Here is a 22,073-nt window from a genome sequence, read left to right on the forward strand (position 1 = left end):
CTCTCTCTCTCTCTCTCTCTCTCTCTCTCTCTCTCTCTCTCTCTCTCTCTCTCTCTCTCTCTCTCTGGGGGAGGAGATTCAACTCACGTAACATCGGACATTTCGTATTAATAAAATATATCTCAATAAAGCTGAACTTGAGTAAATTTAAAGTCTTGTAAACAAAACTCGTGTTAACGGGGAGTATATATATATATATATATATATATACACATATATATCTATATATATGCATATATATATACATATATATATTTTTTCATATATATATATATATATATATATACACACATATATATATGTATATATATACGTACATATATATATATATATATATATATATATATATATATATATATATATATATATATATTATATATATATATATATATATATATATATATATATATATATATATATATATATATATATATATATATATATATATATATGTCCCATGTTGAGGGATGATGAGACATTGGAACATGGGTTTTTTCACTTTATTACAAAAGTTTTGTAATTACACAGCTAACACTTTCTCAGGTGAGAGCCTTGTCTCTTCGAGCGTACAAAGGCAACTCACTACCCCTCGCTACCAAAATGCAATCTCGCTACAAAACCATGCTGAGTTATAGGTTTGTGGAATTCTCATGATTATAGAGTTCATTCATCTTGACGTACAACACATATCTTCATACGATAATTAGGACATTACTCCCCCCCCCCCCCTTACCCCTCACTCCGGGAGGAGGTCCGCACTCGCCCTCACTAGCTCTCCGTATGCCAGGTGAAAATTTGTTACTTGGAGTGCTAGGTGGGGTCTACTAGACCCCAAATTTAATTATCGATAAGTTTCAGCTATTTCGTTGTTTCTTTAAGTTCTCGTGCCATAGTACACCAATTTTAACCAACAAATTATCTATTTTATTTGTTAATTTTAGAATTTATTTGCTCAAATTCAGATCTTTCCAATTTACGGATATATTTCTATATTTTTCACATCTCAGTGTCAAGACCTGCTATATATTTATTCTATTGTATTTTTTATATTTACAGTTTTTTCTTAATATCATAATGTAAATGTTGTAGCAGTTATAGTACATTTGGTTGTAAATAGAACAAGCGCCAAGGAAATGAAAATAAAATGATTATATAGATTTTTTTTCATTCTGAACGAAAATGATACAGCCGTTTATATAATACATCCCAATAACACACTGGTTTACATCATTTTTATGTAATATGTTATAAACAGTTATGAAAAGGAAAAAATAAACAAAAAACATTTGATATGTAAACCGTAATAAGAAAATAACTAAATTAGGAGTCGGGTAAACATTCTACACAAACAGAGAATGAGTGCTCATCAAAAATGGGATTTTTACAGCTCTGACATGCCTTTTTTTTGTCTTCCTGTCTATTTTCCTAGGACAAAATCCACATCTTTTTTCTTTTTGTTAGGATCCCTTTAGCTTGTGGTACTGATTTCGAATTGTCATCTCCATTTACAAATGCTTCAATGCACATCTTAACATGATGTGGCAGATATCTTCCTGATGACTCGAAATGATGTTGTATCTGGGGCAAGCACAATTGTTCTGCCAACTTTGTTAAAAACATCCTTCGCCTACGTGGTCCTTTATATGTTGTGGGATTTTTTATTGTGAAACAAACACAGGCGTTGTAACAAGCAACATCCATCATCCAATATAATATACTCAATGGCCATCGGAATGAAGTGCACTTGCATGTGTAGTTCTTCACAAGCTGATCTAATCGATCAACATCCCCTTTAGTTACATTGTAGTCTAGTATGACATGTGGTTTGAAAGGCTCATCTTGCTCTATATCCCTGTTGAAATGCATTGAACTTAACAGTAAGACAGCATGATCTTTCTTTGGAACATAACTACAGATCATAATTCGATCTTCCTTGGAAAAAACAAATTCAGTCGTGTAGACCTTACGATCCTTTGATCTTTGGAAGGATGGAGGAATTTCATTTTTAGTCTTCCTCAGAGTACCTAGCATTGTAAGATTCTTGCTGAGAAGCTCTTTAGCAAGGCTGTAATCAGTAAACATGTTGTCTGTAGTTACATTTCTACCAGTATTTTCAATGGTTTTAATTAGGTCACGAACAACTTTGTGGTTGCCCTCTCTCAGCTTTTCCATCAATTTTCCTAACATAAATTTGAGCATTGGCCCACATTTTTATGCCATATTTATCAGGTTTACTTGGCATGTACACTTTGAATTGACATCTTCCTTTAAATGGTACAAGAGACTCGTCAATAATTACATATTCACTAGCTTTGTAGTTTACTTGACATGCTTCAACAAAATTCTGGAAAACCTTATATGGGTGCCAGTCGTCCTTGTTCTCCACTTTTTCGTTCCATTCGAGTATTCATGTCATTCGTTGGAAACAAATTCTACTCATGGTGGCACTATAAATAGGTGGTCCAGTCTTGGTACTAAACAGCTCTTCAATATGACGAGAACTATCCTTGTCGATTCCACATCTAATGTGAAGTTCTAACCAGCTCAAAAGTTCTACTTTATTGACATCTTTCCAGTCTTCACCATATATATTACTGCCTCTCTGATTAGTAGCTTCAAGGATTGTTTCAATAACTCTATCCATTATGAAAGAGTTGAAAGCAGCAAGTTCACTGTATGATGGGAAGGCATCGTGAGGACCAGCTATTTCACAAACAATGTTACGCAGCGACTTCCTCCCACTTCTTGGACATTCAGTATACCACTTAGTTACTTTATCTTTCCCCAACTTGTAGATATGAGTAAACTCATCATTTTCACTATGACTCTCATTATTCATATCATCATCACTTATATATATTTGCTGCTCATAGTCACTTGCATCAGATATATCACTAAATGCATCAATGTACTCATCAGAAAGGGGAGGATCTTCGTCCCTTATCCTTCCTGCACCACAAAATAAGTTATTTTCCCCTCCTGCACTATAAAAAAAAGATTAACTGGCAAAGACATGATGAATTTTAGTAGAAATTAATACTTTTCATATTGGAGATGAAAATGACTCGATCTGCTAGGTGGGGTCTCCACTGACCCCTGTCAAGTTTTCTGCTGTATAAATCTCAAATTATAAACTTCTACTTTATGAAACGTTCTGTACCTGTAGAGTGGACAAGGATAAACAAATTCAGGAAAGCAAACTACCCTAGAAATATAGAGAGCAAATTGGTAACATTTAAAAATTTCTTTGGGGTCATTTTGACCCCTGGTAGCATACGAAGGGCTAGTCTATGATATATGGAGGACAGTCCAACCTGGAATAGGCATGGCATGTTCCAAACAGAAATACATGATATATATATATATATATATATATATATATATATGTATATATATATATATATATATATATATAAATATATATATATATATATATATATGTATATATATATATATATATATATATATATATATATATATACTGTGTGTATATATATATATATATATATATATATATATATATATATATATATATATATATATACTGTGTATATATATATATATATATATATATATATATATATATATATAGAAATCACCCTAGAAAATAGCACATCTTCCACAAAAAAAAAATTAAAAAAGAAATATTGCATGTAAAAATGTACACAGTACAATATAAATAATTCCGCTCATTTCTTCTTAAGACCTCTGCAACTGTCATACAGAATACTTAAAGTGGAAAAAAAATCATAACAGTCTTACACAACCTCATCAATAACCTCCCTCTGGTTGCGGGCAATACAGGCTTTTTGGGCGGGTCAGGGGTAGGAATAGATATTCCTTCATCCCTCGATTTTACTTGTCCGGGTTTACGGCACAATTTCGCAACACAACTCTCCACCACTGTTTTACCATTTATTTAAAATCATTAGTACACTTGCACTTGCAACTAACATCCGGTGGCCACTAGCCGTTTTCTCGAGAAAATCATTCATCTTCCCGCCCTTCTCTTATAACATCAAGTATAAGGTATTCACATCTACACATTCTCTAACACTGCCTATCGTCAAGGCTGAACTTTAATCCCGCAGTCACTTGCCATTCGGGAACTGCCCCAGCCCCAGCAACCAGGAATCATAGTAATACATGAATAATACAGCATCCACCTAACGGATCTTACCTGACCTATTTAACCTCTGATTGTTTTTAGGTTCACCCAACAGTATGTCATACGTATTGCCACACTCAGCAAAATTACCACAAAACCGTACGTATACATTAAGCATCAACATCAGAACGCATTGCTATCAAGTTTATTCAAAACACATCAAAAGATGAAATAAGGTCTGTTCAAAACAACAAAAACAACAAAGGAAAAAAAATTCTACTCATCAACTCGAGGAATGTCACGTATGCAGGGGTAAGGAGGAATATTCTGATTGACACTTTTGAAAACTACCTCTTCAGGCACCACATGTATGTGTGCCTGATGATGTTCAGACATTGCCCCATTAATAATGCTTTGTATCACAACTGGAGGTGTAGACCCAAATGGTATTTTTCCATTGTTTTTTATAAAGACTGCAGATTTCTTAGCTCCAAAGTTATCTGTTATTTTGCACAAGTTAGCAAGAAGTGTAGCTTTTAGCACTTGTTGGAGGATTGGTAATGTTACTCCTCTATGTAAATGTGCTTGTGGTAGGTCAAGTCCCACTGATTACCGCCCAATTTCCATAACTTTGCCTCTGAATCAGGCTGTGAGCAAATCATAAATGAAGCTACCCACAGGTCTGGTAATTGCTTGGACCTCGGATTCACTGACTCCCCTGACGTTATAACTAGTAAGGTTGGTTCTCCAGTCAGGACATCTGATCATGCCTTGATGTCATTAGTAGTGAAGACTGAGCAGCCTGTCCCTGTTATATCATACTCTTGTAAAATTTATATGAAATCCCAAGCAGACTGGAATGGGATTCTGCATGATCTTTTGTGCTTGAATTTGTCACAATTATATAGTAGTGTAGATCCTGTTGTCCCTTTGAATGAGAATATAGTCAACATAATTGATAGGTGTATCCCTTCTGGTGTGCTAAGGTACCAAGTGAAGGGCAAACCGTAGTTCAATGATGATTGTAGACGTGCTTATTTGGAGAAGCAGGAGGCCTATCATCTTTGAAAGGGTAACAGATCAGATTTGACCTGGAATAACTATACTCAGCTTCGAGCTTTTGCTCAGAGAGTTTATGCCTCAACTGAAAAGGAGTACAATTTAACCATAAAAGAGACCCGTTCTGGTACAACTCAGGAACATAAATGGTGGTCTACCCTTAAATCTGCACTCTTTGGTGTAGATGCAACAGTTCCTCCTTTACTTAAACCAGATGGCTCAGTCACTCACTGTCAAAAGGAAAAGGCAACCCTTTTAGCTGATGTTTTTGACAGTACACAGAGTAATGAAAAAACTTGAACTTCCCCATTCATGTTTTCCTGAGGCTAAACTAACTAGTTTAGCTTTTCGATCTCGTGAAATTAAAGCTCTGTTGATGGACCTTGATGCTTATGGTGTAGACCCAAACAGCATTTTTCCCATTGTTTTTTTTTTATATAAAGACAGCAGATTTCTTAGCTCCAAAGTTATCTGTTATTTTGCCCAAGTTAGCAAGAAGAGGAGCTTTTAGCACTTGTTGGAGAATTGGTAATGTTACTCCTCTATATAAATGTGTTTGTGGTAGCTCAAATCCCACTGATTACCGCCCAATTTCCATAACTCCCATATTATCTAAAGTTTTTGAGCGTCTTCTGGCAAAAATTCTTAATAGGTTTGCTGAAGGTAATCATCTATTCCCTAGTTTGCAATTTGGTTTTCATAAAGGCCTTGGAGCATGTGATGCCCGTCTTACAATCTCCAATGCTGTACAGAAATCCCTTGATTGTGGTCAGGAAGTTCATGTGATTGGCCTTGATTTTATTGCTGCCTTTGACTGTGTTATTTATGAGGCCCTTATTTTCAAACTCAAACAGTTGGGAGTGGGTGGGTCGTTTCTTAGCATTATTATTGATTTTTTAAGTAATAGATCTCAAAGAGTTGTTGTTGATGGGCACCATAGTGAGTATAGGAATGTGATGTCCGGTGTTCCACAGGGTAATGTTCTTGGCCCATTACTTTTCATACTATATATGCATGACATGTGGTTTGGCCTAGAAAACAAGCTTGTTGCATATGCAGATGATGCTACTCTCTTTAGATCAATTCCATCCCCTGAATGTAGATCTGGGGTTGGTGAATCCCTTAATAGAGATTTAGCTAAAATTAGTGCATGGTGCAAATTATGGGGTTTGAAGTTGAATCCTAACAAAACTCAAAGTATGATTGTAAGTAGGTCAAAAACGGTGGCTCCTCAACATCCGGATCTTAGTGTTGATAATGTTTCTTTAAATTTGTAGGACTTTTAAAATTTTAAGTGTGATTCTCGACAGCAAATTTACTTTTGAGAAACACATTAGGTCTGTGTCTTCTTCAATTGCACGAAAAATTGGCTTATTGAGAAAGTCTTTCAAGATTTTTGATGATCAATCTATTCTGAAGAAGTGTTTTAATTCTTTCATTCTACTTTGTTTTCAGTATTGTTCTCCTGTCTGGTGTTCAGCTGCTGATTCTCATCTTAATTTGTTGGACAGAAACATACGGTCTATTAAATTTCTTATTCCTGATCTAGATATTAATCTTTGGCACCGTCGTTCAATTAGTTCATTATGCATGTTGCATAAGATTTTTCATAACCCTGACCATCCTTTACATTCAGATCTCCCTGGACAATTCTATCCTGTTCGTAATACTAGGCAGGCAGTTAATTCTAATAGCCAGGCCTTCTCCATCATGAGGCTCAATACTACACAGTATTCTAGAAGTTTTATTCCAGTTGTTACCAAGTTGTGGAATGATCTTCCTAATTGGGTGGTTGAATCAGTAGAACTTCAAAAGTTCAAAGTTGGAGCAAATGTTTTTATGTTGACCAGGCTGACATGAGTCTTTTTATAGTTTATATATGACATATCTGTTTTTGACGTTAATAGTTTATATGGGACATATCTGTTTTGACGTTGTTACTTTTTTAGAATGATTTATTGTTAACTTATTCTCATTATTTATTTATTTCCTTATTTCCTTTCCTCACTGGGCTATTTTCCCCTATTGGAGCCCTTGGGCTTATAGCATATTGCTTTTCCAGCTGGGGTTGTAGCTTGGCTAGAAATAATAACAATAATAATATGTTAGATTTCACCATCTTTACTCGGTTCGGAACCAAATACGCTGGCTCTAGTTTGTGTTTCCTAGCTTGTAATCGTTTCAAATGCATACGATCGCCCACCATTACTTTTACCGGTGCGGTTTTGAACCGACCATCATACTTTGAGCTGTGTTTTTCATTAGCGCTTTTCAAAAACCTTCCAGTGGTGTTCATTAATCTCCTCAATAGAATTAATAAATATACATGAATTGCTCAGTTGAATAATTTGGCAAATGTTACGAATTAATCTGTACTGTATATGGTAATACAGGATCCTGTCCATACACTAAAAAGAAAGGTGTGTCCCTGAGCGAGCCATAATAAGCAATGTTCAAAGCTAGCTCAGCTGTATGAAGCATGGTGTGCCAATGAAGGGGGCCATCAGCCACTAAGTAGCATAAAATTTGCACTATTTCCCTATTATGCGATTCCACTAAGCCATTAGCTGAAGGCCTATAGGCAGTCACTGAAAAGTGTTCAATTTTCATAAAATCTGTGACCGATTCCACCACCTTATTTATAAACTCGAGACCATTATCACTTATCAAAATTTTCGAGCAACCAAACCTGGTAATGAAAGAGCACAGTGCCTGGGCTAATGAATTCGCTGATATATCCAACATTGCGTAAGTATGAGTGTACCGAATAAATGCATCCACAAATACACATATATACTTATGTTGTGTTAAAGCAGTAGGAAATGGTCCTATCACATCCATATGAATTCTATGAAATTTAATAGGAATCACAGGCCAATTTTTGGCTTCCTGTACAGTGTTTTTATGTTCTTTGAAACTGTTACCATCATACCATCTTGACAACCTTTTATATACTTCTCTATAGTTTTTTTCATTCTTAACCAAAAGAAGGATTCACATGCTCTCCTTAATGTTCTATTAATCCCTAAATGCCCTGCATACGGACTTGCATACACAATGTGGATGGCTCGATTAATTAAAGAGGGAGGAAGAACTACCTGTGCACAAAATTCCCCTCCTTCTTCTCGTAAGCATAATATAAGATATAATTTTCTATCAAAAAATTCTCATGAGGCGCATTCAGAAACGACGGATAACTCTCCAATTCCCTTTTAATCACTGCTCGCACTCTTTACATCCATTCCTCTTTTTTCTGTCCCTCTCCGACTTCTTTGTTGTCCCAACCTCAGGGCATTCATTCTGGACACCCCTGTTCATGTCCTTGGCCATCCACATATATTCACCTCCACCGCTTATATCTCTCTCTCTCTCCCTAATATCTTAAACTCTCTCTCCCCCTCTCTCTCTCTCTCTCGCTCCTCTTTCTATTCTCCCATATTCTGATTATTCCTCAGGAGAATTCACATCCCGTTCTCTATTTTCTCTGTTTTTATGGGGGTGTTCAATATTTTGGTTACATTCTTCGTTCCGCTTTTGTGCCCTAGTAGTGACTCCTATTACTGCACCTCTAGAGAGAGCATCAACTACCTTGTTAGCTTTACCTTCTATGTGGTGAAAACCCTTTATATTAAACTCTAACAATCTCTCAATCATTCTCGCTTGTCGAGAGGTCAGATCCCCTTTGAAAAAGGGGTCACGTAAGGGGCGATGATCACTTTGCAACTCAATTGACTGACCTAATAAAGATAAACGATGCCTCTCTAGAACCCCAAAAATAGCCAAAGCCTCTCAATCGAATGTACTATAATTCTTTTCTGCTCCTTTTAATGCCCAGGAAGCAAAACAAATGGGTCGGTCTCTACCTTTATCATCTCGTTGGGAAACTACGCCACCAATAGCTACGCTACTCGCTTCTGTTGTCACTAAAAATGGTCGATCAAATCTAGGATATGCGAGTAAGTTACTGCTAGTTAAGGCAGCTTTTAAATGGTTAAAGGCCCTTTCTTCTTCCACCCCTCAATTTATTATTTTTTGTTTCTTTAAAGCATCTAAGGGTCTCCCCATCTCCCCAGACCTCTTATGAATTTACGGTAATACCCAGAGAGCCCAAGGAACCCAGCTACTTTCTTAGGGTTACGTGGCCTTGGTAAATCTCTGATAGCCGCTACTTTGCTGGGGCAGGGCTGGATACCTTCTGGGGTTATTATGTGACCTAAAAATTTGGCCTGTTTACAGAAAAATTTGCACTTTGACAAGTTCATTTTCATACCATTACATCACAATGCTTCCAAAACTTTACGAATATTATTATTATGTTCTTGGGCCATTTTCCCTGTAATTATGATATCATCTAAATAAACAAGAGCATTATGGCCAATAAGGGAGACAAAACTGCCATCATTACTGTGGTCAAATCACTTGGAGCATTTTTAACACCGAAAGGAAGAAAATTAAACTGAAATAGTTAATCGTTAGCTATAAATGCCGTTTTACATTTACTGTCTTCCTGAATGGGTATTTGATAGTACCCAGATTTTAAATCAGCAGTTGTAAAATATATACTATCTCGTCCCTTCACAAGTAATTCTTCGATCGAGGGCAATGGAAAGGCATTATCCTTAGTGACTGCATTCAACTTCCTGTAATCAATACACAATTTTACCGAGCCCTCCTTTTTCCTACCAGCTACAATTGGAGAAGCCCAGGGGGATTCGCTCTCCTCGATTATCCCTTGTTCCCTTAATTTACTAATTTCCCTTTCTATCTCTCCCTGGAAATGAATGGGTACCTTATAAGGCCTTGACCTGATCGGCTCCGCCTGCCCAGTTTCAATCCTAAAGGGAAATCGATCAATCCTCCTCGGTGGCTCATCTCCAATTGCAATTACATTGGAATGATTATTGGTAATGTCACTAACTACAGGTTGATATTCTGGCGGACATAGTTTTCGCACTTGCATAATCAAATTGTGAGTGCGTTCGTCTGTGCGGGGTGGAGTTGTGGCCCCCAACATCCCATTATTAGCAATTTCACATAACTCTAATTCACACACAGAATCACTTCCTAACACAACTCTTTTATTTGACGTATTAACTATCATTATATCTGCTGTGTTCCTTTTAATTCCAATAAGCCCTCTAAAATTATATGCACCCAATTGTCATGGGGTTTAACAACGACCTTGGTTCCTTCCGGAAGAGGGCGACACCGGTTCACTGATATGCTTGTAAGTGTCTAGGGAGACAACACTTCACCTCTCTCAGGTAAAGATGTTACCTTACTTAAATGTCTCTCCATGCCCGCACAAGCACTTACTCTCTCATGACTTTCTATTGGCAAAATACACCCTCCTGCTTTTACTGTTATTGTATTTTTTCCCAAAAAAATGCATATTTGATTATTAGAAATGAAATGTATTCCTAAAGTAGCCTTGATTCCTGGAATTTCCAAGGTGGGTAAGACAAAAAAATCATGTGCACCAGAGTCAATACAGATAGGGTCTGTTCGACTCAGGCGGTGGGGGCGGAGCTAATGCCGTGATGTCATTGGAGGAGCTTCGCCGATTTTCTCCATTGAATTAACATAGGAGTCTTTAGTTTTTATACATTTAATCCATTGCATGGCGTGTTAGATCCATTATTTCAAAAGATTTTACATGCATGATGTGTATCTAATACCCAGAGTGGCATTTATTTAGCAAGCATTGTTTTATTTCCAAGATATAGCAAATTCAATACAGATAGTTATTATATTCTTTCGTTGTTTTGCTATTCATTTCCTTACCTATGTAAGGGTTTGTTGTATTCTCCTCGAGTCCATTTTTAAAACAGGAAAACTTAGTTCTCTCTCTCTCTCTCTCTCTCTCTCTCTCTCTCTCTCTCTCTCTCTCTCTCTCTCTCTCTCGTAATAATATTGTTAAGATTATAGATAATTGTTGAAAAAGCTTTTTATTCTTTCGCTGATTTTATGTAATTTTTGAGAATAATTCTTTTCATTGATGATAAAACCTAGAAAGGTAACGTTATTTATATTTTCCAAATTTTTTTTTATGAAAACAAATTTTTATATAATACAGAGAAAATGTGGATAGAGTGTAAAAAGAATACTACTGTACTTGCAATCGACCAAAAAAAGAGATATTAAAGTATATGAATCATATCAAATAGATTTTATGGAAAAAAAGGAATAAACGATGAAGAATATGGTAGAGAGAACACATTTTGACAAATTTCACATTAACATATATATATATATATATATATATATATATATATATATATATATATATATATATATATATATATATATATATATAAATTTTGCACATTTAGACGTGTTTTTCATATTCAAATAAGCCATATATATTTTTGATACATTAATGTCTGGATTCTCTTAACGACCTCGGGATCAGAGCCCCCAGGCGAAATCACACAAAGACAAGAGCTTGTGTCCGGCCGGGAATCGAACCCTGGTCGGCAAGCTTGTATAGACAGTGACTAAACCACTTGGCCACGAAGAAAGATAAAAGTTGATGACAATTCTTCTGTACTTATACCTGTCGAATTCAGGTGTTTTGTACTTAGAATTGAAATCAACCCATCTTCACCATCGTAGCTAATTGGTAGTTTGTTACTTGGCATTCAATTAATGATAAATTTTGCACATTTAGACGTGTTTTTCATATTCAAATAAGCCATATATATTTTTGATACATTAATGTCTGGATTCTCTTAACGACCTCGGGATCAGAGCCCCCAGGCGAAATCACACAAAGACAAGAGCTTGTGTCCGGCCGGGAATCGAACCCTGGTCGGCAAGCTTGAATAGACAGTGACTAAACCACTTGGCCACGAAGAAAGATAAAAGTTGATGACAATTCTTCTGTACTTATACCTGTCAAATTCAGGTGTTTTGTACTTAGAATTGAAATCAACCCATCTTCACCATCGTAGCTAATTGGTAGTTTGTTACTTGGCATTCAATTAATGATAAATTTTGCACATTTAGACGTGTTTTTCATATTCAAATAAGCCATATATATTTTTGATACATTAATGTCTGGATTCTCTTAACGACCTCGGGATCAGAGCCCCCAGGCGAAATCACACAAAGACAAGAGCTTGTGTCCGGCCGGGAATCGAACCCTGGTCGGCAAGCTTGTATAGACAGTGACTAAACCACTTGGCTACGAAGAAAGATAAAAGTTGATGACAATTCTTCTGTACTTATACCTGTCGAATTCAGGTGTTTTGTACTTAGAATTGAAATCAACCCATCTTCACCATCGTAGCTAATTGGTAGTTTGTTACTTGGCATTCAATTAATGATAAATTTTGCACATTTAGACGTGTTTTTCATATTCAAATAAGCCACATATATTTTTGATACATTAATGTCTGGATTCTCTTAACGACCTCGGGATCAGAGCCCCCAGGCGAAATCACACAAAGACAAGAGCTTGTGTCCGGCCGGGAATCGAACCCTGGTCGGCAAGCTTGTATAGACAGTGACTAAACCACTTGGCCACGAAGAAAGATAAAAGTTGATGACAATTCTTCTGTACTTATACCTGTCGAATTCAGGTGTTTTGTACTTAGAATTGAAATCAACCCATCTTCACCATCGTAGCTAATTGGTAGTTTGTTACTTGGCATTCAATTAATGGTAAATTTTGCACATTTAGACGTGTTTTTCATATTAATTGAATTTACCTCATCTTCAAAATCCACTTGTTGGAAATGGAGGGAACAAAACCGGGTATGTTTTACGTTACTTTCGTCCTGGCGTCTGTCACGAATTACCCAGCCATTCTGTGTTGTTTTGTCTCAAGGAAACCTGAAATATCGTAAGCCTTTACATTTTGAGTTAGTTCCGACTTTGTTGCAACCGAAAACAGCGCAATAAGAAGGCACCTTTCATAAATGATGTGCATGTAGGTTGAAAGGTGTAGCTCATGACAATGAAATCGTATGGCATTAGGTGGCAGTCTGACCACACTGGACGCCCATGACGTTGCATAAGGGGTGGAGCTATGTTTAAAGTCCGCCTCGTGAAGAGACCCTATCTGTATTGATTCTGGTGTAAACTTCACAGATCCCTCCTTAAATTTGACGATCGTTGTATGATTTATGCATATTTTATTTCCTCCTGGCGTGTCAAGGACAAGGGATACCGCTGACTGTAGTGGGTTTGAGGAGAATCTTTTTTCAATCCGTGAAACACTGGCAAGTCAATCCTAACTGCCAACATTCCTAACCGGCCATTACAATATATGGGGCACGGGCTAATGACCTCAGCTGCAATGCCGCTGCTCCCTAGTGCTGGGTGGGTGAGTTCGGGGGTACCGATGGAGGTCCCAGTGCCTGCTCTAAGTCCGTCGTCGACGTGAGCGCTGCCCCGGCTGCTGTTTCTGATGTCATTCGGGGAGGGGTGGGGTGATCAATCTCCCTCGTCTCCCCCTTCCTCTGTTTCCTTTTCCTCCGATGTTGGGCGAGGGTAGGTGTGTGTGTGCCACAGCCCGCCTGCCATAGGTGTTTTTTGTTGGGCACTCTCAAGATAGATGACCGTAGGCCTGACAAGTGTAACAGCAGGGTGATCCTTGGGTGGGGCACTCCACTCGTCGGTGCCCCTCTCCCCCACACTGCCAGCATCTGAAGAATCTTCTAACCTGCTGACTGCATTCTCCCCTCTCCAGCTTTGGTGGTTGACGAGTGCCTCTCATGACTGTTAATTTCCCGGAATCAGGCTAGTTATTCCCAGTCATTTTTTCTTTTGGCAAACTGTCTAAAATGTTTTGTATCGCCATCACTACGTCTGCTAACGAGCGATTTTCATCGAACAAATAACCACATAAATACGGGTTACTATTATGCGAATATGTTCATGGGCAATTGCTTTTTTATCACCTTCTGGGAGATTGGCACTCCGGGTAGCAACCGAATCGCAATCGCGAAAAATGCGAGTTGCAAAACTAAGAACCGATTCACATTCCCGAATTTTGGGTATGTAATTTTGTTTTTAGGTCCCCCTTTCTTGCATGAGGTAAGGCATTCTTCCCAATAAAACGTTGTTTTATTTCAGCAAAACTTCTTAAACTGTCTTGTGGCCAACACATTACCTCCATTGCAGGAGCATCTTTCAGCAATCTAATTATTTGAATAACTTTTTCTCTTTCTGATCACCCATATGCCACATATGGGTGGTCGGAAAGAGAAAAAGCTTCAAAGTCACTCAAAAACACTTCACTCGATTGAAACCCTTCGTTAGACCATTGATCATCAAAAGGCCTAATACTTGCCTGGAGTTTTGGCAACTTTCGAACCACGATTTGGGTATCTTCACTCCGCTATGCATGTGCACTTTCACTTGTGTGCGTTTGGACTTTGTCCATGTACGTCGGATATGCGAGCCGCTCCTCTTCTCGTTCAATCAAGAATATGTTTATTAACTGTTCTTAGTTATCTAACTTATTTTCCAATTCTTGCGTCCTAATTTCCTGTTTATATTCTTCATCGGGAATGCAATATCCCACTGCTCCTTCGTTCTCACCTGCAGCAGCTGCGTCTGCTATGTTAATCCTTGTGTATCTAGGCATCTTGAACTTTTATTCTACCGGGTCAAAGAACAACTTGGCTCACAGCATACACAAACAGACGTATTTTTACACCTAACAGCAATATGTCCCGTGTTGACGGATAATGAGACATTGGAACATGGGTTTTTTTCACTTTATTACAAAAGGTTTGCAAGTACACTATACTGTACACAGCTAACACTCTCTCAGGTGAGAGCCTTGTCTCCTTGAGTGCACAAAGGCAACTCACTACCCCTCGCTATCAAAATGCAATCTTGCTACAACAACATGCTGAGTTATAGGTTTTGTGGAATTCTTATGATTATAGAGTTAATTTACCTTGAAGTATAACACATATCTTCATACAGGAATTAGAACACACACACACACACATATATATATATATATATATATATATATATATATATATATATATATATATAAGTGTATTTATATATATATATATATATATATATATATATATATATATATATATATATATATATATATATATATATATATATATTATGATAGGAAAATATACAGAGGAAAATATGTTTTCCTTTTTATCTCCTCTGAATCTTGTTGAAAACACTTTACGGTGATTATTCAGTTAGATTATTTGTATTTCAAAAGGTGAAAGGACTGTAGTTCCCATTCGACATCAGATGTACATATAAACATTAAATTCTTTAACTATTAGATTTAGAGAATATTTGACAAGAAAACAAAAACAATGAGAGCTTTCCTAGTAAAAATACCAATACAAATGGAAATAGTAATCTCGAGAACAATACAGCATTTAAGGTAATGGTATAAAAAAACATGAGTTGTTTACCAAAAACTTACCCTAAAAGAACCTTCAAAAGGGTGAAAGTTTTGCAGTTCCTATTCATATACAGACGAGCATGTAAACATCAAATTCTTTTTAAACGTTAAATTCTCTTACCATTTAATTGTAGAGAATATTTGACTAGAAAACAGAAACAATGAGAGCATTTTCAGTTAAAGCAGCTACATGTAATGATATATTTTAGTGATAGTGGGGCAGCTTAGAATGGAATTTCAAGTGATTGGGTACATGCTGGATAGATGCAAAAATTTTTTTGCTGGCAATCATTAGGGTCCCTGCTTTGATTTTATAATCGATGCCAGGCTATATAACCACTCTAAAGCTTCCATTGGAGAGTTTTTGGAAAATGATTATATTAAGACATATAGAAGTCAAGGAAAAGTATATGCTTCCCGAACATGTACTTAACCGAAATGGTACAATATTACTGTGTTTTATCTATTTGAGGTATTTTTCTATAGTATGATTGGTCAACATCTGATACATTACAGGTGTTTGAAATAAAATTACATTAAATAATCCTACTCAGTATACAAGTATGGAGAAAAGCAGTATGTGAGGGTCAGTTGAAATATCCTTTGATTGGAGATCTGAACAGAAGCAACAAGTTCCTTTAAATTGGCTCATTGGTGGTTTTCTCCGCTCAGTGATGATAGTCTTGCTGTAATTGCCATATTGAGCCCTTCCCACTTCTTGTATGGTGCTCACAGTTTTGACTGCTGATTCATCAAACACACGCTGCATGTCAAATGCAAGCAGCTCACTTCTTTCATGAAGGAATGGATTACTCATCTCGTTGATAATTTGAATAAGGCCCAGTGTTTATACATAACATGACTTCTGTGCAGACAGACCTTCATGGTGCTGGTGTTCATCTTCTGAGATTGAAGTGTATGTATGATCAAATTCAGTGAGTTGTGTTTGCTTATCATCTAGCTATCATCCAGTTGTTTAAGGCCTGTGGATGTTCTGTTGGGCAAAGTGTGCCTCCAGAGCACTTAACAAGTCCATTATACAGTTCATGAACCTGATCAATTAGAATTCTGGAGAAACATCTGGCTGTCTCTTGAACAACCCAGTAACCCCTGACAGCAAACTCCTCTTTGATTGTTGAAGGAAGGCTCTCCAGGACGTGGATATGAATTGTGTAGATTCATGCCTGACATCCGTTCCATGCCTTATCCGGCTGCCTTCTCAGTGAAAAAAATGTAGAAGTTAAGTAATGACAGCTTCAACTTCTTTAGTAAGACTTTCTTGAAATAAGGAATTGTAGGCTGACCATGTTATACAATCTCTCCTGAACAACTTTTCTTTTGCCAAGACCTAGCTAGCATGTCCCAGTCATTTCTATTTTTCATTCACATGCCCTCTTCAGACCGCATTGCACAACTTTTACATCACACTTTTGTTTGTGCACAGCTACTGATGCTTTGGGAAGTGCTGCAGCTGGAACTGTGTGGTAGCTGAGGGACCTCTTCCCATCGTGACATTAATGTTATTCTTTCTTGGATTTAACGGATGCTTGTGCCATGGACGGAACCTTTGGAACGTTGTAATCAAGGTTGTCTAATGCCCCTATGGGGAATAGACCTTAGAGGAGCTGACCAGAACATACTAATCCTTTTATCTTCATATTCTCACAGATAGTAGCGGCAACTTCAGTTCTCTACTTGCAGGACCCTATCATAGCTGACGCTGATACTCGGTTTACAAATCTTAGCGACCAGTTGTTTGATCCTTGTCCCTGTGTTTAAACTGAATCTTATGTACAATAGAAGGTATGGTTCACGCTTTAATGAATGGACTTGCGTGTGTGACTTGGGTCACCATGCTCCAAATTTTTGGTCTTCTTGCAGATATAAAGGATGACTTGCGTGGGCTGTGAAACAAGGCTTATGAATCTGTGGTATCTTGGTGTTTTAGATCAGGTCCTTTCATCAGCATGGTTTTCAGTGGTTGGAGTGGAGTGAGACACTTCTGCTGGCAATCACTGAGAAAGGTACCATCAAATATGACTTGAGCTGAAGATTTCTTTTTGTACAATCCTGACAGCCTTTGCTAAAATCATGGGATCTCTCAAACTCCTACTTGAATGTCTGCTTCAATACTAGCTTCTGTTCTTGTTTTAACATAAGTACTATTTGTTTTCCATTATTTTTCTCTTTTGCATGGGGAAGTGATTCAAAACTTAAGCTTTTGAAACAACCCTTGTTAATCTCACTATTAGTACTAAAGTCTCCAAGACGCTTCTCATGATGGTGTGTCAGTGATGAAATCGTGAAGCAAAATATACATTCTTGTACCTCATTTTCAGTATTTGTGAGGAGTTATGCAAAGTCTCTTGCTTTCAGTGTCATCATATTCACAGTGTCATCCTTGGAACATCTTTTTTTCTCACTAGAGAGTGATAACAATTCCAAAAACCAACAAGGTAATAAGGTCACTGAAATTTTCAATCCTGTGCATTAGCTCTGTATTTTGTAGTTCCCTTGCTATAGACTTGACATTATCATCTCTGCGTAGAGTACTAAATTCATGCAATAGTTCATCTACCTTTGTACAAAATATGCAGCTGGACTTGTCAAGTGAGTGACATGGTTGCTAGTGTCTGCCTTCAGGGTTAGCATTCCTCTCCCTCTTTCTTGCCTTTTCCAGTCTGTTAGTATTGAACTGTGAATGGCAGAATTTGTGCCACTCAGTATGAGTCCTAATGAGATTATCTACTGTGATATCACGGCTGAAATTCAGTGGCACTGGTAACGATTTCAGTTCTTTCAAGTGGGCCACATTTTCTAGAAATGATGCATAGGACACGGGTGCTGATGTGATGGCTCCACGTGCATTCAAGGGTCAGCGAAGGGATTAATTTATAGCTTGTTGGCAAATTATACACTATGTTCACTCCATCTTCATGAAATTCAGTTCAAATAATACATGTACATACAACATATAACAGATATAATTTAAAATTTTCGCAATCAAATGATGAATGATAAACGTGTTCCATGCAGACATTTTACCGTTCTTATCACTTGGCACTGGTTTTAAGATTGAAGCTTGGATGCTCATGGATACTTGGGAAAAATTTGGTGCTTTTATTCAGCATGTTCCCATCAACTACCTAAGCTGCCTCACTATGAGAACGATATAGTGTTACGTTCAGCTATTATACACAACGCATATCTATCTAAAACTTTAGCCATCATTTCTTTTATGGGTTTTGTACACTACTATTGAAATATATGGATGTTTTAATTTCTTGTATTCCTAATTACAACTATATAACTATTTATATATTCATGGATACATGCATGTAATGATCTTACGGACATGCACATGGAAACGAATTTGGCTGCATGTTGTAAACAGAGTAATATTCCCAAAGCATTGGTTGTTGTAGACAATTAAGCAGGTTCATCAGTATAATGCTAAGATGTCTGGTGAGAAGGATTTGAAATCATATTTATTGATGAAATGTCCCTGAAAGCTCTTAGAAATCTAAAGACACCATATCTAAAGCATTTCACATTGGTGTGCTGAAATAATAAAAGTGTAAGCAAGGCAACTCTGTGAAGTCACCTCTTGTCCACTTACTGATATTTATTCACTATTTTAAGAGAAAATCCTGTAATCTACTGAGATCCCTTGGATTTCTTCTACTTCATGCATTACATTTTTATCTTTGATTTTGTTGCTATTACATCGCTTAACAGTGTTCTACCTATTAATTTGATATTTTATGTAATATGTATTGTAATTCTGTAATCTTATTCCTCCTCTCTGGTGCATATTATTGCTTATGTTTCTACGTATAATTGTTCTTAAGTTCTTCCTAAATTCTCATGTGATTCAGAGATCTTATCCTTTTCTTAGAAAGTAAATCTTGCAGTAAATTTTCACCTTCATTTGTTAACAAACAGGATCTGTAAGACTTTTATAGGGAAGAAATACAGTTGGTCCACTTTTCTAATGCCATCTCTTACGAAAACTGCATAAGAATTCAAGACAGGAACCAGACGTGATATACCTTGCAACTGTATTTCAAACCGGTTTCTAAACCCAGAGGATATTCTGTTATCTTGATCTTCTTCAATGCCTTTATCTTCCCGTACTTGACTGATCAATCTGGGTGGCATCTAGTAAGAGAAGAGAGTGAAATTTTCCTTGTTGCTTGCCCCTTTCTAGGTCACTGTCATGGCACATGTCTGTATTACTTGAAGGATTCTTTAACTATGTGTCTGGGGTTAATGTCCGGTTCATAATAGCAATCACGGCATTGGTGCTCCACTTCACTTGCAGTCATTGTTGATAAAGTGACAAAAGATTCATACAGTGAGATCACTCACTAATTACTCATAATGATATTATTAGTCTTGGGTAATAACACTGTGTTCACATTTACATAAAAAGGGATCTAAGAATGTTAATTGAACAAGTTTCAAAATGGTTAGCATTGTGTCTTGAGAAATGTAGAAAGCTGTTGGCCCTATGATTATGAATGGTATGAAAAATAACAGGCTTTCAACACTTTTTAAGGTTTTGGCTTTCATTGAAATCTTAAATAACTGCAGTTATTCAGTCTTTCTAATAACAAAAGTTTGAAGTGGAAGGGACTGAGAGCATTGCTTTGATGTGACAATGACATTGGATAAAATAATTGAGAAATGATTAGTATTGTTTCTCGAGAAATGTAGAAAGTTGTTGGCCCTATTATCATGAATGATATGAAAAATAACAGATTTTTAACACTTTTTAAGGCTTTGGCTTTCATTGAAATAAAAAATAACTGCAGTTATTCAACCATTCTAATAACAAAAGTTTGAAGTGGAGGGGACTGTGAACATTGCTTTGATGTGACGATGACATTTGATGAAACAATTGAAAATATTCATGATAAGTTTAGATGGCAACTTCTATTGTTGACTGTAAATTATCTTGGGAAACCAAAAACGAGAATCAGATTGATATGGCAAAACATTTAGTCTTTCAAGAACTAAGAATATTGAAAAAGGGTGGATGGTCTTGATAGGCATAGTTTGGTGATATTAATCATTGGAGGATGACCAAAGAAGTATCCAATGAGCACCTGAGAATGTTCTGGAAGAAAAAATTCTGTAATTTTAGCGTTAGCGATGTTTCCAGTGTAAAATAATCATTAGCTGAGCTGACTCTTTTGTATTTGATGCATTTATGATTAACAGTTTTCATCAGATTTTTACAATCTGTTAAGAAGCACAGAAATGTGTTAATGTACTTGTAAACTAAAAGTTTGGCTGGTAAGATTCATGAAATAATTGAAAGATTTTAATGCTTTTAAACCAAATTAATAAAGCAATATTTACAGCAAAATATCATATCTCGATTCTATTAACTTTTTATTATATTATTTATTGTTAAAATCCTGTGTTTACATATTTTCCCCCCTTTTTTTCTAATATCAGATTGTCGTAACTCGGGAAATTTTCATCGATTATCAGACCCTGGTGTTCGCTTTCGTCGACAAACCGACTATACTCATATTGAAGATAGGGAACATGAATTAATGAGTATAGATGGCGATGAACAAATAATCTTTCCTGAGTATTCATCACCTAGAACTTTTAGGTATACTCCAAAGAATTCCACTGTTACATCAAAAAGCTCCTTGTAAGTTTTTGTAGAGAGAGTTCGTGATTCAAATGATAATACTTAATGCATGTGAGCTACCAGATTTACTAGTTCTTTGATTTTTATAAGTTAATTCATTTTTTGAGGGTAGCAATAATGAGATCCCTGTAAATAAATCACTACAAATAAAATTTCTCTGTGGAAGATTTGCATGATGATAAATGATTATCTTTGTATAATTAATAATTGGGTCATTTCTATAACTTAGAAAGCTACACTGCATCATATAATGCTACATGTCTGTAATGATTTTTGCAGCAAAACTTCATATAACTTTGATGGCTTCCTACCTGAGGATTCTTCAGAGGAAAGTGAAAATGATGGGATTATTGTAGATGATTTTGGAACATATGAACAAGACATGACGGAACAGCGAATAGAAGGCATTGAAGTCCTAGTAGAACAGCTCTCTAAAACAGTTTTAGCATTAGATAAAAAGGTACGTTCAGGTAACTGTATTTTTTAATAATTAGTTGCATTAAAATTTATACAATTTATAAAATGTATAATGTTTATTAAAACTAATAGTTAAATTTCTCTGATAGGTTGAAACATTAGAAAGAATGTGTGGGGGGCATATTCGAAAAAGAAGGATATGCAAAGACGAAGATGGCAGAGAACGCAGACAACGAGAAATCTGGAAAAAGGATCCATGTACATCTTGCAAATGTCGGGTAATTATTAATTTTCTTTGAAATCTTCATAATGTAACCTTCTTGCAGTATCAAAAATACTAAAATACACCGTACAGTTTGCTTAACAGCAATGAAACAAATCAATTGTTCTCAATATTCTATTTTTTATTCTATATA

General features: G+C 36.4%; 1 protein-coding gene across 2 annotated transcripts in view; it reads left to right on the plus strand.

Moving 5' to 3' along the window:
* The window catches only part of Pxn (Peroxidasin), a 425,335-nt gene that overhangs the window by 369,095 nt on the left and 34,167 nt on the right, over positions 1 to 22,073 (plus strand). For both annotated transcript variants that reach the window (XM_068351797.1, XM_068351798.1), the window contains exons 27-29: positions 21,036 to 21,240; positions 21,520 to 21,700; positions 21,807 to 21,935. In XM_068351797.1, coding sequence (XP_068207898.1) covers positions 21,036 to 21,240; positions 21,520 to 21,700; positions 21,807 to 21,935 — 515 coding nt within the window. The remainder of the gene's footprint in view (positions 1 to 21,035; positions 21,241 to 21,519; positions 21,701 to 21,806; positions 21,936 to 22,073) is intronic.

This window comes from Palaemon carinicauda, chromosome 28 (genome assembly GCF_036898095.1).
Source record: "Palaemon carinicauda isolate YSFRI2023 chromosome 28, ASM3689809v2, whole genome shotgun sequence".
Lineage (NCBI taxonomy): Eukaryota > Metazoa > Arthropoda > Malacostraca > Decapoda > Palaemonidae > Palaemon > Palaemon carinicauda.